At 41.0% G+C, this 17,699-nt stretch overlaps 2 protein-coding genes across 5 annotated transcripts in view; one reads left to right on the top strand and one right to left on the bottom strand.

The window, feature by feature from the left end:
- The window catches only part of grik4 (glutamate receptor, ionotropic, kainate 4), a 539,446-nt gene that overhangs the window by 16,353 nt on the left and 505,394 nt on the right, over positions 1-17,699 (bottom strand). For 3 of the 4 annotated variants that reach the window (XM_051931923.1, XM_051931924.1, XM_028808425.2), the window contains 3 exons: positions 15,361-15,468; positions 2,160-2,363; positions 1,227-1,340 (listed from right to left, as the gene is read on the bottom strand). In XM_051931923.1, coding sequence (XP_051787883.1) covers positions 1,227-1,340; positions 2,160-2,363; positions 15,361-15,468 — 426 coding nt within the window. The remainder of the gene's footprint in view (positions 1-1,226; positions 1,341-2,159; positions 2,364-15,360; positions 15,469-17,699) is intronic. The other variant, XM_051931925.1, reaches the window with a different exon arrangement.
- LOC114656856 (40S ribosomal protein S25) overlaps positions 1-17,699 on the top strand; it is a 1,002,297-nt gene that overhangs the window by 758,978 nt on the left and 225,620 nt on the right. The window lies entirely within an intron of this gene.

Genomic DNA, 17,699 nt, shown 5'->3' with positions numbered 1-17,699 from the left:
ATAACGCTAATGTTTTTTTATGACTCAGGCGCTGCCGAGAGTGGCAACCTTTTCAGCAGCTCCATGTACGACTTTATATTTCTACCTTTTTTCTCTTTTTTTTATTTTTTATTGATCACTCCTATCACTTTCTTTTATGTGGATTCGTTCCCTGGACACTTTTACTTTTACAACGTGGACATGGATTTTTACACACTGAGACTCGTCTATTCAAGTAGTCAACTTCAAGCATTGTGAATTTCCCCTTGGGATTAATAAAGTATCTATCTATCTATCTATCTATCTATCTATCTATCTATCTATCTATCTATCTATCTATCTATCTATCTATCTATCTATCTATCTATCTATCTATCTAATCTATCATATAGTGCCTTTCATATCTATCTATCTATCTATCTATCTATCTATCTATCTATCTATCTATCTATCTATCTATCTATCTATCTATCTATCTAAAATAGGAAATCAGCAGCAGAGACGCGGAACGCAGTTTAGACCATACCATGTGATTCATGTCCAGCTGTACATGTGGGACAAACATCAAAAACACTTTCCACAAGTTCTACAGGAAAATCACAATGCGGTCAGTCAGAAGAAAGGACCCACAGTCTCCAATTTACACACATACAAGTTCAACTGGACACACATTTAAATGGAACTCAGTGCAAGTAAAATTCAAGGATAATACTAAAAGTGCCAGAGAAATGACTGAAAACACCATTAACAGACATTGGGACATGGACCCAGCATATGCAGGCTTGAAAAGAAGAACATGGAAATAATAAATAAGACTTTATGACTAATACCCTCCGAACCCAACCTCATCAATCCCCACCCCTGTCCTTATCTGCTATATATTGCCTTGGATTCCTGTAAGTCTAATCATGCTCCTCTGATGATGATTCCTGGTAGGAATTGGAAGCTTAGGAATAAAAAACTGTTTCAAGGTACATGATTCATTTTCTCCATTTGTGGATTTCCAGCTACAAATATGCAAACCGTATCACAGACCTTCGCTTCCATATATATATATATAAAATTGTAAAATGCAAGAGATGTTTCAAAATATTACCTTTCATGTTCCATAAAACACTTTAGTATTCAGTGCAAAAATGGACTTTTCAAGAGTCTTTCTTGATATGCATCTAAAGGGTCCTTATATTACACCTTTCAGTCTCTCCTAGGTGGAAAAGTTGAAGCTTTGCCCACACTCCCATACTCACCATGTGCACCTTGTACATGATGCTGATCCCCAGAGTCATGAAGGGCTTTGAAAAGTCAATTACCTTCTCTCTCTCGGCTGTGATTGTCAGGGCAGCCACTGCCAGGTCAGCCTTCTGAAATACAAAGAAACATGGAATTTAGAGTGATGGATCTGAAACTTTGCATAAGAAAGATCAGAATGCTTACATAGCCTCCTGGAGATAATTCAAAATGTGTAAAACTACTATAACGTGGCTTTTCATTAATGGACCTTGAAGGAAGAAGGTATGCACACTAGAATCACGCTTACTTGTCAAGTTAAACTCAAGATGGGAATTTCATGTCAGTCAAACCAACATTGTAACTAGAAAACCAGATGATCTGTGAACTAAGGCAGACAATAAAGCCATAGAGAGAACAAAGGCTCCCTCTCCTGGCAGTGACTTGTTTTATTAGGTTCTCCATCTCAACGTACACACATGGAAAGGCACAACTCACAGTTGTCTCTAGGTACCTGTCTGATGAGATACCAGTGACACACACAGCAGCTCACGTCAGTATTGGCTTTATTATAAGCTTCTAAGGCAAAGCAGTGAGAGGGAGAGAGCGAGAGAAGAAACTTGCAGGTCGATAGCTGATTTCAGTGATTTATGCTCTGTGTGCAGAGTGCCAGAGCTCATGCCAATCAATGGCTAATTTAATCCGTGTCCTGCCATGGGGCTAAACCCAATTACCATCTGAGAAGTCAGTGAACCTCAGGTATAATTTACATTTGCCACATGGTTGCAGGGTGCACATCCAGTGCTGCATCACTTTAACAATGTTAAACATATAAACATGTTAAATGATCTTTTTACACTTCTATATTATGTGAAGAGTAAAGTTATGTAATTTAATATGCCACATGTTTAGCAGACCATATTCAGAAAAGACATGTAAGGGAAGGCACTAACCCGTGACATCAGTTCGCCCACCATCCCTGTCCAGGAGCCATTAGCCTCAGGAACACCGTATACCCCATCTGCCACCAGTCGAATCTTGTAGTTAAACTTTAGGATTTCTGCCAACTCCTTCAGCATGTCCACACAGAAACCCTCATATCGATCATTCCCTTCCAGCTCCTGGTGATTTGGTCGGAGCATCACGTATGGGTTCTCCTGCAACAAAAGGACATCTACTCAAGCAGTGAATGGAAGGCCCATTCCTAACTATTTCAGAACGTGCTGTTTACACTGTATGGCTGTGAAGAGCTAGGGCCAATCTCAAAAGGATCATTACCCCTCAGCTGATTCCCTGTTACTAACTTCTAAAGTCATTTGTTCAATCATTCTGCATGACTTCACAGCTAACAGCATATAAACCTATCAGACCGTTCAAATCTTCCGACACCGGTCACTTTAACACCTCCTTGCAAACATTTACTGCATTTATCTTTGCTTTGCCACTCTCCTTACAGTTCAATTCGTAAGGCTCCATGTGTCTCGACTTTTAGATTCAATCTGAAGATCCACTTGTTTTCTTTTTGTTCTTTCCCTTCTGGTATTCCTCTACTCCTACTTTTCAAAGTGGATATACTGTCACTGCATCAATGCCTGATATTAATTTAGTGTCATTTCTTTGAAAGTGAACCTAAATTTGTCTCACTATTTTTACTTTTTACCCTGCAATGCTGTTTTTTTTACTGTAGTTTGTCTATTGTGTGTCACAACTGCTATGTAATCTAACAGTGCACTAGAGCTGTCTTGGAGTTTTAAAGCTCATTTTGATACTTGAAGTTTAAAATGTCAGATATATTTCAAAGGTCCTCCTGATGGGTGCTGAAGGAACATTTTTATATTTGCTGTGTTTCATGTCCTGGGTATGACGTTAAACTGCATCCGGCCCTGCAAGCAGTCCTCCAACTTGCAGGGAAATCATGGGGGTTGGTGGCAGGATTGACAATTCAGCCACCGTAAAAAAAAAACCTCACACAGATCCGAGACGACAGAAAAGACTCCTTTTTGCTATCCGTGGGAGTAGCTCTGCTGCAGCCGCCCATAGGAAGGCTGCTCGCATCATGAAGGGGATGGGGGAAAGCCCTCGGGAGCCCCAACCTCGGAAGAGTCGAAACCGTTGGAGAGCCAATGGGGTCAGGTCTGTTGGGGATCAGAACTGGTGTGGTACTGGTGTGGTGCTGAGGCGTCGCCCGCTGCACGGCAGCACTTGGGTCCCAATTTGAGGCGGCCCATCTGGGTAGGCGCATGGAACGTCTTATTTACCTGGCAAAATGATCATCTTTCTTTGCTGTCGGAGGACCTGCGTAAACTCCGCATTTCAGTGGTGGCACTCTCCGAGGTGCGCAGACCAGGAGCTGGCCAGATCTCTGTGGGTGAATACACCTTTTGTTGGTCTGGTTGCTCTGATGGCTGTCATACTCGGGAGTAGATGTTGCTGTAGCAGATTGGCTTCTTCCGATGGTGTCCGATGTCACTCCTTTCAACGAGCGTATTATGAGACTCAGATTGCGGCACTCCCTGGGTGCCTTGTCTGTTGTGTATACTCCGACTGCGGTGACTTCAATGCAGCCACTGGCACTGACGGCTGGTTATGAGGATTGTCTCGGTCCCCATGGGTCTGGTGACCGTGGTGAAAGTGGCTCCATGATCCTTGACTTTGCAAAAGGTCAGGGGATGCTAATCGCTGGATCCTGGTTCCAGCACCCAGAACCGCATCATTGGACTTGGTACTCCAATACTGGTGGTGTGGTGAAGGAGATCGATCACATCCTTGTGGGCAGACTCTGGAGGCTCTTGCAAAACTGCAGGGTTTACAGAAGTGCCCAGTTTGTGAATTCTGACCAGACTTGTTGTTGCTACTCCTAGGATCCAGCTTAGGTTGAGTAGGTTACCACCTACTAGGAAAATGAGCCTGGACTTGGCTAGACACCAAGACCAGGCTGTTTCTAATGAATTTGCACACAGTTTGTTTGAGGAACTTGCAGATTTGGGTGCGACTGCCAATCCTAATGTGATGTGGGAGACCTTCCATGACAAGACCCTGAAGGTTGCTGAGGGTTGTGTTGGCGTTACCGGTGTTCCCAGAAGGAGGTGTTTCATCTCGCAGGGCACCCTGGATATCATCAAGAGGAGTCACAGCACACAGCTCAATGGCAACTCTGATTTATACCAAGAACTGAGAAGGACGGCTGCAAGGGCTCTGAGGGCAGATAAACAAGTGTTTGTTAGAGGAATCTCTGTGCAACTGACACACCATCTGTGGTCTAGTGACCCACGTCCTGATTACAGAGGAATCAAAGCATTACACACATATGAATCTGTTCCTTGGAGAGTAGCCCTTACGGATGACACTGCAGTTGTGACCCGCTGGGCTGGCTACTTTAAGCAGTTGTTCAAAGCTGATCCTCCGGCTAGGACATTGGATATCTCTGGGTCCACGGTTCTTAAGGCTGATCCTCCAATTAGCTGTGAACCACCCAATCCCACTGAGATTGCACAGGCAGTGAACCAGCTGAGGGGAGGAAAAGCTGCAGGGATCTGTGGTATCCGGGGTGAATTTCTCCAGGCTGGTGGTAAGGCTGTCCTCCTGGCATTGCAAGCAATCTTTGCTTCCATTTGGGAGACTGGCATCATCAAAACTGACTGGACAACGGGACTTGTCGTCCCTATGTGGAAAGTAAAGGGTGATCGCCTGGATTGCAGCAACTACAGGGGGATAACACTGCTCTCTGTGCCGGGCAAGGTCCTTGCTAGGGTCATCCTCAATAGGATCTGTGATCACTTGCTCACCTACCAGCGACGGGAGCAGTCTGGTTTTACATCTAAGAAGTCTACCATCGACCGCATCCTGGCACTGAGGGTTCTCATGGAGCGCAAACACGAATATTGGCAGAGTTTCTTTGCAGCCTTTGTCGATTTTCTTAAAGCATTCGACTCAGTTGATCGAGCTGTCCTGTGGGACATCCTGATGGTTCGCTGGATATCATGGCCGGCCTGGACACTGGTACTGTGAGTGCTGTGCAGAGTGGAGGCAGACCCTCTCTGTTTTTCCCAGTTGATTCTGGGGTTCGTCAGGGGTGTGTTCTGCTCCTACTCTGTTCAATGCTTGTATGGACTGGGTGTTAGGCAAGGTCGTGAGGTCCAGAGGCTGTGGGGCATCAGTTGGTGAACAAAGATTCACGGATCTTGACTTTGCTGATGATGCTGTGATCTTCGCGGAGTCAATGGAGGCTCTGATCGGGGTGCTCGGGAGACTGAGTGAGGAGTCTGAGTGTCTGGGCTTGTGAGTGTTCTGGATAAAAACCAAGATCCAGGCCTTTAATGACCTCTTGGGCACAGCCATTAGCAGTGTGTCTGTTTGCAGAGAGAATTTCAACCTTGTCGAGAGGTTTACTTACCTTGGTAGTGACATTCATGTCTCTGGTGACTCTTCCTATGAAGTCAGTAAATGGATTGGGAGGGCATGGGGGGTCAAGAGGTTGCTGGAAAGAGGTGTGTGGCGCTCCTGATATCTATGAAAAAGGACGAAGGTCCATGACTTTAGAGTCCTGGTGCTTCCTGTCTTGCGATATGGTTGCGAGACATGGACGCTATCCAGTGACCTGAAATGAAGACTGGACTCCTTTGGTACTGTGTCTCTCCGGAAAATCCTTGGGTACCGTTGGTTTGACTTTGTGTCAAATGAGCGGTTGCTCATAGAGTCCCAAATGAGGCACATTACCTGCATTGTGAGGGAGCGTCAGTTACGGCACTACGGCCATGTGGCGCGTTTCCCCGAGGGTGATCCAGCTCGTAAGATCCTCATTGTTGGGGACCCGAGTAGTTGGACCAGGCCAAGGGGTCGCCCACGTAACACCTGGCTGTGGCAGATAGCGGGTCATTTCCGGAGAGTGGGACTGGACTGTGTGTCTGCCTGGGGGGTTGCCAACCGGGATCCCGAGTTGTTTCGTTGTGCAGTGGGTGTGGACACACACTGTACCAGTGCATGCTCCCCAACTTGACTTGACTTGTGTTTCATCTTTTTTGCTGTCCTGCAACTTTCAGGGAAAATTTGGGGGTTGGTGGCAGGATTGGCACCTTTGCATGGCTGCACTCGAGTCCCAATCTGGATGGTTTCTCGTGTGGTGGGTGCAGCAATGCGCTATAATCAGCATATGCTCTCAACCTCCTCCTGTTCAATTTCTATATACTGTATGTAATACTGTCAGTCTCGAAATGCAAGGTGTATGCTGTTAATGGTAACATGGCATTACATAACATCCTCACACCAGTTTAATCTGATTAGTGTTGCTGAGAGCCATAGTATTGGGTGCAAGGCAGGAACCAGTCCTGGATTGGGCACCAGTCCATTACAGGGGCTGCTGTTGAAGATGTTATGTAAAATAAAGATTGAGCGACTAATGCAAGTACTAACACTAGGCAAGAATCTGGTGCATGACGGGCCGCATTCACATGGCATACTACCATTTTAATAATCACTTTTCTCCATTTTTTTAGCATGTGTAATGAAGCTGAACCTCTTGCAAGAACCACATGAACATGAGGAGAATGTCCTGGAGCTCTGAATCACTGTACCACTCGTCCCTTATATATATATATATATTTATATATCAAAAAACAAATGGGTGCCAGGGGTAGATAAGGTAAGATATTCACAGTAACATAATGGATCAGAATTAACAAGTCACTTTATGCAGTGCTCTGTAAGGTTCTTTATGAGCTTCTCCTTTAAGCTGTGCCTCAACTTATTCCAGCACAAAGATTTCAAATTAGATTCCCATATTGATTTTTAAATGGAAGATTGTATTCTTTTGAAACTTCATATTTACAGTATGTTCATTAAAAATTTCTGAACCTCTTTCAAGGACTGCTGTATTTATTTTGATTCAGAGGATGGCAATGGAACTTCCAAGTCAGTAAGAAGGTCCCTGTTGGTTTGGTTTTCCACTTTGAGTCTATTTGTGATGAGCTTTTATCCTCTTTTGTGTTCAGGTGGACTTCATTTACTCCCATGGTCAAAGAGGAGCTTTTAGACTGATTGTGTCCTGTGATGGCAAGGCATCCCATCCAGGTTTAGCTACAGAAGAAGGGTTGAATGCATTCTTGTTGTAAGGTCAACATATATTTTCAATTTTTTTTTCATGGAATATTGACTTATAAATTGTTATATATTGTTACAAGATTTTACATTCTTAATACTGTATATGACAATTACTTAATCTATATAAAAGTACTGTATTTACTTTGATTTTAAACTACAGTATAATCTTACTTTTGCTTCTCTATCCTTTTACCCACTTAATGAACTTCCTTAATCACAGCAGTACAATGAAGGGCGTTCAAGAAATGAATGATGGCAAACACCACAGTGTACTAAGAAAAGAAGGTACAGAAAAGGATGGATGGAGAGATGAATGAATGGACTGAAGATGAAAACCTTGTCCAAAAAGAGCAGGTACAAAAACGTATATATAAATGAAACTGATATATAACTTGAATTTAAATCAAGAATTCAGTTTATCATCAAACTGTATAAAAGCAGAATTTAAAATGAACACAGAAATAAAGTAAAAGACAACTGGCTAAATACAATATGAAAAAGGTATTTATGATTAATATTAGACTATGCTGTTTTAAAACATTATAGAATTAGTTGCCCTTTTAAACGTGTTTATTCCATTATAAGCAGACTTCCAACTCCAATCCTGGAAGACTACTGTGGCAGTACACACAGTCCAGACTCTCCTGCTAGCAATTTATGAAAAGACTCTTTGGAACCCAACTGATTGAAGTGTTGTTGGCCATTTTCTATCCTCAACTCCTTTACTTTTTCACCAGTAATGATGTTTTCATCAGGATTAGATTTGATACCCCCGAGATGGATGAGGTGTTCTTCCAGAATTGATAAACTCCTTTTTGAACAAAGTCATCTGGAAGGCATTCCCAAGACTCCCTCACAACTCTGTAAGCAGCCTGAGTAGGTCCTAACAAACCTACAGTAAGCTGACAGCCCTACACCTTGATTTACCCAAGTGCCCAGAGCAAAATTCCTCTGATTGAAAAGCATGACCACAAAGTCATTTAATGCTCTTTGACCCAAAGTGCTCTGTATCAGCTGGCATCCACGAGAGGCACAGCAATCAAGTATCAGTTTTCCTCTTCAGTTAACGGCTGGCAGGGATAGGACATTCCTCCCTATCACCCTGACACGTATCTCCTTCTTTCTTTAATAAGATCGACTATTCAAGCTACTAAGTGAACATCCACAGATAACAATGCAGGTTTTCCTTTATACAACCACAAGTTACACTAAGGCCATTTTCTAACATAACAAATTCCAGCGTACGAGCATCCTGTCAGGTACTTGTGAACTATCCATCCACACAATTATCTGTGGCCACTCGCTCGTCATGCAGATGTCCAGTTTCAGTGGTGCTCATGATGTCTACAGATGATTCTAGCTATACCTTGTGTGTAATTTAACTACTCTCACTCCTTTCTCATTGGTGCAATGGCATTCCACATCCCTAGAATCTCCTCCTTGTCTCTCTGCTGATTTACTTGCCTTTTCCTGTTGCCAAAAAAAAATCTTATCAATCTCATTGTGTCTCTAAGAGGCCTTCAGGTCGCAAAGCGAATGACTGAAAACATACCTTGTCTGTCATGAGCCTATACATTGACTTTAGATAACGTTTTTCCTCATTCGGCTACCTGGTATTTGCAGTATTACCCCTATGTTTAATACTACAGGTCATTGCTGGTAATTCTGATTTGGTTGAGGTTCATTGTTTTTACTTGGGAATCCAATTTTTATTTAAAATTTTCCTGAATTTTCCCATAGGATAAAACAGCCAGGAGCACTATACTCCTAACAGTACAACCCTAAGGATCTCTTGGCTGTGTGAAGATCAAGATTTTATGAGGGGATAAATTAAACAGCTAGATGTGACATAGTGATGTGATGCTGTTCTTAAAGTGTGTGTCCGTGTGTATGGATCATATTAAGGGCTAATATACTGGGGGAAAAACAAATGGAAAGCTGAGAATGATGGATGAATAATATAAAATTTGGAGAGTATACTGCAGAAAATGACTCTTGAAAATTAGCAAAACAATGGAATTTTACAATTAAAAAAATAAAATGGGAGATGGAAGACGTTATTAGGCACCCCTAAGTCTGCAATAGCCTGCCAATGTTTGCTGGTGACAGGCAGGCCATGAGAAGTGCTTAAACATCTAGAGGTGAGTCATAATTCTACAGAAATCAATGGCCAGAGCCAGCGAGCCAGGAGGCAATCAGATGATAGCGGGCTGACATGCAGAGAAAATACGGGTGCATGGCTTCAGGTCGTAAAACGCTTGCAAATTAAATCCACATCAGAAGATGTTATGCAATCCAGGAATAAAAGGTGCAGTTTGGCAGATAAGCGATGCATCTCTGATGTTCATCACTGTGACACCAGCAGACAGAAAAGAAAAGCATCTCTTACATGGCTGATTAATGATTTCTTTGGGGCTTTCACTATATTCACTTGGGTTTGTGGAGTATTGTACTTTTTATGTGTTATATACCATACGTTTAGCTTAGTAACAGCATGTAACTGCAAATAGAAAGGCCTAACAGTTATGTCAACAAAGAAGTGAATTATGGTATAGTTTTTATTTTTGTTTTTCTTAAAAGTTTCTGCTTTTGGCCATCTGCAAGGTCAGTCTGTACTTGTTTACCAGACAAGACTATTTTCATTTTTATTATACAGTGGCAACAAAAACTATGTGATACCTTTGGAAATAATCATGTTTATGTATAAATTTCTCTTAAAAGGTGGTCTGATTTTCTCCTTAGTTCTAATAATAGACAAACACAATCTGTTTTAGCTAAAGACGCGCAATTTACTGAAGTGTTCTTGTACATATTGAATATATCATTCAGACATTCACAGGTGTTGGTTGGAAAAAGTATGTTGACTTCAACAAAAGCTAACTGGAGCCAAGATTTAGCAAATCTGGAGTTCAACCAATGAAATTAATACGGAGTTGAAGTTTAGAAATACTCTGACGTATAAAAAAGATTTGAACATCTTGAATTAGGATTTTCACAAAAAGCATCTGTTGAGAAGAAATGGGCCTCAATAAAGCATTTTTGATTTGCATAAAACTGTAAAAGGTTACAAAGTAATTTTAAAGAGTTTAGATATTTATTAGCCCAAAGCCTGACAAACTAAATGGTACAAATGGAGATGATTTATTACTGTGGCTGCTCTCGCTGGAAGTGGGCAACTTGTTGTGCCTTTCGACTGGGTAACATCTCTGTTCATGAGTCTACCATATAGAAAATACTGAACAGACATTGTACCCATGGAAGGACACTAAGGTGGAGGCCACTGCTCCTGGAAAAAAAAACATTGCTGCAAAGCTGAAGTTTACCAAAGACCATCTTGACACTCCACAGTTCCATTGGAAAAATGTTGTGTGGAGTGATGTAACTAAGGCTGAATTGTTCAGAAAAAATATGCAGCAGTATATATGGCATAAAAACGGTACAGTATACTAACATGAAAACATCCAACAGTGAAATATGGTGGAAGGAACATCATTATTTGGGGCTACTTTGCTGACTCAGCCTGGAGAGGTTGCCATCATCAAGGGGAGGATGAATGCCCATGACTATTAATATATTCCTATCCTGATAGTGTCAGGGTTGCTGTCTTCCAGTTGAAGCTCAGTGGAAGTTGGGTGATGCAGTAGGAAAATGACCCTAAACATTAAATTAAATCTACATCAACATGACTTCAAAAAAAAAAAAAAAAATCTTTTGGAGTGGCCCAGTCGCAGACCAGACCATAATCCATTACAGATGCTGTGGAATGACCTCAAGAGAGATTTTCACACCAATCATTTCAAGAATATGGCTGAGCTGTTCTATAATGAAGAATGGTCCAAAAATTTCTCATGAATGTTGTGAGGTCACTGCTGCCAAAGGAGGTTAGAGAAGTTGTTAAATCCAAGGGTTTACTTACTTTTTCCACGAAAACTGTTAATGTTTGATGTTTGCTTGTTTGTTTGTTACTATTGTAAACATAATATGTTTTCTATAATTGTGATTTAGATGAGGGCGGCACGGTGGTGCAGTGGGTAGCGCTGCTGCCTCGCAGTTGGGAGACCTGGGTTCGCTTCCCGGGTCCTCCCTGCGTGGAGTTTGCATGTTCTCCCTGTGTCTGCGTGGGTTTCCTCCGGGCGCTCCGGTTTCCTCCCACAGTCCAAAGACATGCAGGTTAGGTGGATTGGCGATTCTAAACTGGCCCTAGTGTGTGCTTGGTGTGTGGGTGTGTTTGTGTGTGTCCTGCGGTGGGTTGGCACCCTGCCTGGGATTGGTTCCTGCCTTGTGCCCTGTGTTGGCTGAGATTGGCTCCAGCAGACCCCCGTGACCCTGTGTTCGGATTCAGCGGGTTGGAAAATGGATGGATGGATGGATGATTTAGATGAAGATCAGATCCCATTTTATGACCAATTAATGCAAAAAAAAAAAATCTGGTAATTCCAATGGATTCATATATTTTTTCTTGCCACAGTAAGTTAGAGTAGAACTCTATTCACATTCCAGCTCTGTACCCATCTTTTTCTGTTATTATTCAATGAATCATGAGAACTGCTTGTATTCTGCTTTTTTTGACTTGTTGTCTCCACATGTACTCAATATGCTGATCCTCTCATGTTTATTCCACAAACATTTATCTGAAGCTGCTTATAGCACTTAGCAGATGAATGAGCAAAGGATGCTCAACTAGCACAGAGTAGTAACACAGCTGGGTTTCTGTTTTGCTGCTGACACCTGTACAGTCCTGCGTCTCCATGTACAGTATATGAAAGTAGAGTGCATTTTGCATGACCACTGGCTACAGTAGCTGCCACTAAAAAACAGGCTAAGCACATGATATCCCACTTCATATGAAATTGTTTGGACTTGTGTGTTTAAACAGTTCAGGGTCCTTGTGCTTTACTCAGCCAGTCCTGTTACAGTCATATGAAAAAGTTTGGCAACCCCTCTCAGCCTGCATAATAATTGACTCTCCTTTCAACAAAAAAGATAACAGTGGTATGTCTTTCATTTCTTAGGAACATCTGAGTACTGCAGTGTTTTCCGAACAAAGATTTTTAGTGAAGCAGTATTTAGTTGTATGAAATTAAATCAAATGTGAAAAGCTGGCTGTGCAAAAATTTGGGTCCCCTTGTAATTTTGCTGATTTGAATGCCTGTCACTGCTCAATGCTGATTACTTACAACACCAAATTGGTTGGATGAGCTCATTAAGCCTTGAACTACATGGACAGGTGTGTCCAATCACGAGATATAAAGGGATTTAAGGTGGTCAATTACAAGTTGTGCTTCCCTTTGACTCTCCTCTGAAGAGGGACAGCATGGGATCTTCAAAGCAACTCTCCAAAGATCTGAAAACAAAGATTGTTGAGTATCATGGTTTAGGGGAAGGCTACAAAAAGTTTCAAATGTAAGGAATATAATCAGGAAATGGAAGGCCACAGGCACAGTTGCTGTTAAACCCAGCAGGTCTGGCAGGCCAAGAAAAATACAGGAGCGGCATATGAACAGGATTGTGAGAATGGTTACAGACAATCCACAGATCACCTCCAAAGACCTGCAAGAACATCTTGCTGCAGATGGTGTATCTGTACATCTTTCTACAATTCAGCGCAATTTGCACAAAGAACATCTGTATGGCAGGATGATGAGAAAGAAGCCCTTTCTGCACTCACACCACAAACAGAGTCGCTTGTTGTATGCAAATGCTCATTTAGACAAGCCAGACTCATTTTGGAACAAAGTGCTTTGGACTGATGAGACAAAAATTGAGTTATTGGGTCAGAACAAAAAGCGCTTTGCATGGCGAAGGAAGAACACTGCATTCCAAGAAAAACACCTGCTACCTACTGTCACATTTGGTGGAGGCTCCATCATGCTGTGGGGCTGTGTGGCTAGTTCAGGGACTGGGGCCCTTGTTAAAGTCAAGGGTCAAATGAATTCAACCCAATATCAACACATTCTTCAGGATAATGTTCAAGCATCAGTCACAAAGTTAAAGTTATGCAGGGGTTGGATATTCCAACAAGACAATGACCCAAAACACAGTTTGAAATCTACAAAGGCGTTCATGCAGAGGGAGAAGTACAATGTTCTGGAATGGCCGTCACAGTCCCCTGACTTGAATATTATCGAAAATCTATGGGATGATTTGAAGCAGGTTGTCCATGCTCTGCAGCCATCAAATTTAACTGAACTGGGGAGATTGTGTATGAAGAATGGTCAAAAATACCTCCATCCAGAATCCAGACACTTATCAAAGGCTATAGGAGGCGTCTAGAGACTGTTATATAAAAGGAGGCTCAACTAAGTATTGATGTCATATCTCTGTTGGGTGCCCACATTTATGCACCTGTCTAATTTTGTTATGATGCATATTGCATATTTTCTGTTAATCCAATAAACTTAATGTCACTTCTGAAATACTACTGTTCCCATAAGGCATGTCATATAATAAAAGGAAGTTGCTACTTTGAAAGCTCAGCCAATAATAAACAAAAATCCAAAGAATTAAGAGGGGTTCCCAAACTTTTTCATATGACTGTAGTATGAACTTGTGAGTCCCCTTTACCTTTTGATGCTGAAGTTGGTGTGTAAGACAAATCTGAGCTCTTGTTTGATGTAAAGCTTGTGCAGAATGAATCTGTGAATAAAGGAACATCAGGGAAGAGCAGTAGAATTCAGAGGATGGACTTGTGTGCCAGGGCGCAGAACAAAGTACCTCTGTAAGCTGAACACTTGCATTTTAATTGGCTAGCTTGTATGAGCTGCTACAAGTGAGGGCCCCAAAGAGAAAGGCAGCAGTGTCTTTGTGTGTATTATTGAGATGAGGCCCTCAGGCATAATTTGAAGAAGAAAATGTTGCTTCATCCAGTCACAGTCAATGTTAAGAGCACTGCAAATGGAATGTTCATTCCTACAGACATTATAAGAAAGACGCTGGGTATATTTCAGCATGTGTGTGTGTGTATCTATAACAGAAACAGGCAACATGCATGGTGCGAAGTGCCACCCAGAGGCCTGTCCTCAGTTGTTTTCCATTAATCTCAGTAGGCCCTCAGCAGAACTAAGGAAAGATGTAATGTTAGCTGCATGCCACCAGGGAGCACCCTTGTCATATACTGTGTATGGTATGAATGCGTTGGTCTTAGGATGCAGGGAGAATCTTACCCATAATGTTTAAAATGGATGGAGCATATACTCCTTGTGAAAATGTAATGAGTTTTGTTGATGGAAATGATATAAGACAATTGTCACTTGCTAATAATTGTGGGGTTAGAGTGTCCTCTGGGGTTAAGTGTTTTTTGTGTCCTGTTGATTGCACTGGGTTTGTGGGATGAACTTCGTTCACTGGTAACACAGAGTTTTGACTCCACCATTTTAGGTGGGGTTCTGACTACATCTGGATGCCTCAGTTTCTGACTCCACTTAGATATCTGGAGTTTTAGTCCTCAATTGATGTGCTCCCTAAATGACAAGGGAAAGGTGTATGCAACCAAGTAGACAACATTTCATAATGGAAATGATGAGGTAGGACATTTACTTCTAGTAAAGTAGAGGGAAGGGACTTTTTATTGGGAGTGTGAAACTGAAAATATGAGTTTCAAGCAAGCAAATGTGTGAAAATACTACAGGACATAGAGAAGGGCTGACAGTAATTGAAAACTATTAAAATGATAAGGTTCACTTAGTGTTAGCACAAGATGTAAAGGAAAATAGTCCTCTGGAAATATAGTTGTGCAAAACAGTTAATTGCCTATCAAACAGTCACAGTGCCTATAAAGGACATCACTGGTTGTCTGGCTGTTGTTTGTTGGACAGCAGTAGAATACAACAAGTCACTGAAAAGGAATGCCCAATATTTTTGCATAAACTACTATATGTCAAAGGAGAGGTCCTCAAGTGTTATTAAACTCTCTTCTTTTGTGCATTAGTAATAATGCTTGTAAAATGCTAGGTCTCAATTCTTACTGCGTCCCTTCATTAAAAGTCACATCTGGATTTTCAAAGAGTTTGAGATACAGGCAAACAGAAAGGGTGACCACAGGCTAATATCTTCACTCACCAGTATGGTTGTGATGTGCAGAGTGGTGTTGAATAAGGTGTCCGATGCATTTAAAGACTGTAGTTTTGCATCCATTGCTAGACCTTCTTCTGAATGCCACTGCCCAATCTGTAATAATTAGGAAACAAAGACAAGAGAAAAGGCATGAAACTGGCCATTTCTGTACTGGAAATACTGGTCATACACTGCATTGCATTGAGAAGAGGGCACTTTTAAACAAACAGTTGGGCACAGAGAACAAAAACATTTGGCAACAAGCCTTCGGTCTGCTGGATACTCAAGTTACGCAGAGCGTTCAGGGCTGAGTATCGTGGATTTCCAGGACACGCATGATCTGTTTGGTCAACTCTTCCAAGGCCCCTGCTCTCACTCAGATCCCAGTGCTCATATCTATTCAGGGCAGTAAGTCCCTAGATATTTAGAATACCAAGATACATGGAACCTGAACAGGACCTAGAGCTTAAAAATTAAAAAATTCTCTGTTGATACTAAACTAGGTGGACTGGCAGATCACATAGAATTCATTGAGTCATTACAAAGTGACTTAAATAGCATATAGGCTTGGGCAGTTTTGTGGCAGATGAAAATGAATCTAAGTACATGTAAAGTATTACATGTAGAAATAAAAATGTTACGATTGAATACACAATGGGAGAACAGAACGTGAGGTTATATAGCACAATGTGTAGAGTACAGGTTAAAGGAGGTAATGCTGAAGCTTCATAATGCACTAGTGAGGCCTCAACTGGAATACTGGCTGCAGGCCACAAAAACGACTAGAACTAGAAAAAGTCCAGTGAAAAGCAACTTGGCTGAATCCAGGGCTACAGGGAGTTATGAGGAAAGATTAAAAATGTAAAAAAGATTAAAAAATGTAAGCAAAAGGATATTAAGAGGCCACGTGATCAAAATGTTTTAAATTATGAAGGGAATTCGTGCAGAGAATCAAGACTATTACCATATAGTGAGTTCAGCAAAAACACAGGGATACAGTTGAAAACTTGTTATGGGAAAATTTCACACAAACATAAGGAAGTTTTTTTTTACAGAGGGAACCAAAGAAAACATGGAATAAGTGACCAAGTAGTGTGGCTGACAGTAGAACTTTAGGGACCTTCAAAACTCAACTTGATAAAACTGAATAGGACTGGCAAGCTTTGTTAGGATGAATGGCCTGTTCTCATCTAGATTATTCTAATGTTCTCAAGGCTTTTAAACCGTTAAACTTATTTCACAGTCATCTGCTCTCATGGCATACTCCAAATGTCCTTGGCATATTCTTCATGACTGACTGAAGTATCCCCAAGCTCCCAATTCTCAGTTTTTGGACTTTTAGGGCAACAGCATGTCCTTGAGAAAGTGTTTAAGAGTCTTGGGAAGACAGCGTGTGTGGGGTGAAGCAATGAAGTAACCGTCCCATGTGCTAATTTAGTCATGGAGGCATTTTCATACAAGAGTACTTTTTTTTTTTTTACATTACAAGATATTAATACAAAGAATTAGAGTTTAATATCAACCATAAGTGCTTCAAACATACTTAATTTAAGTACAGCCTTTAAAAATTGTAAGAAATATTTTGTTTTAAAGTTTCAAATATTTCAGAACTGCAATTACCACCACTTCTTTGCACTGCAAACATCTCATTTTCCCAATTTTTAAAATATCACAATGTTTATGAAGTGATTGTCATTATGTAATTTTGTATACTTCTGGTATATTATTAAGGTTTCAGTCACAGGAACGATGTCTGGTAAACATTTCAAGTGTATAATGTATGTGTTTAGTTAGGAAGGTCAGGCATCTTTTAGTTTTGAGGACAGAGTTTGAAACTGCCAAGGTATTTAGAGAAGTGTGTGGGATGACCACAACAGTTTTGTTTTCTGTTCAATTTCACTCACAACACTTCATTTGTTTGGGTCAAAAAGAAGCAGTGAAGATTTCATACATTTGTATAATTTATTCTGCTTATTTGGAATGTTTTATTAATTTTAAGCCAATCTTTTTATTTTTTTCCACATTTTTTCCAAAAATATATTATTTGTTTATTTTTCCCATTGTTCCAAGAATGTAGTTTATCAGATGGGTATTGTATTATGAATGCTATAGTGCAACAGTATGTGGATTAAATGTAACAACTCATGCACATATAAGGATATACAGTGACTTGAGAAAGTATTAAGATCCTTTCATGCTTTATGCACTTTGTTATGTTATGTTGCTTATACTAAAATCATTTAAATTAATTTTTTCACTCCTCAATATTCAGATTGAAAAACCAAAAACGGGGTTTTAGATTTTTTTTTTTCAAATTAATTACAAATAAAAACTGAAATTTCCCA

This window comes from Erpetoichthys calabaricus, chromosome 9, assembly GCF_900747795.2.
Source record: "Erpetoichthys calabaricus chromosome 9, fErpCal1.3, whole genome shotgun sequence".
Classification (NCBI taxonomy): Eukaryota; Metazoa; Chordata; class Cladistia; order Polypteriformes; family Polypteridae; genus Erpetoichthys; species Erpetoichthys calabaricus.
The sequence above is the reverse complement of the archived record's forward strand: the minus strand, read 5'-3'. Positions and strand labels throughout refer to the sequence as shown.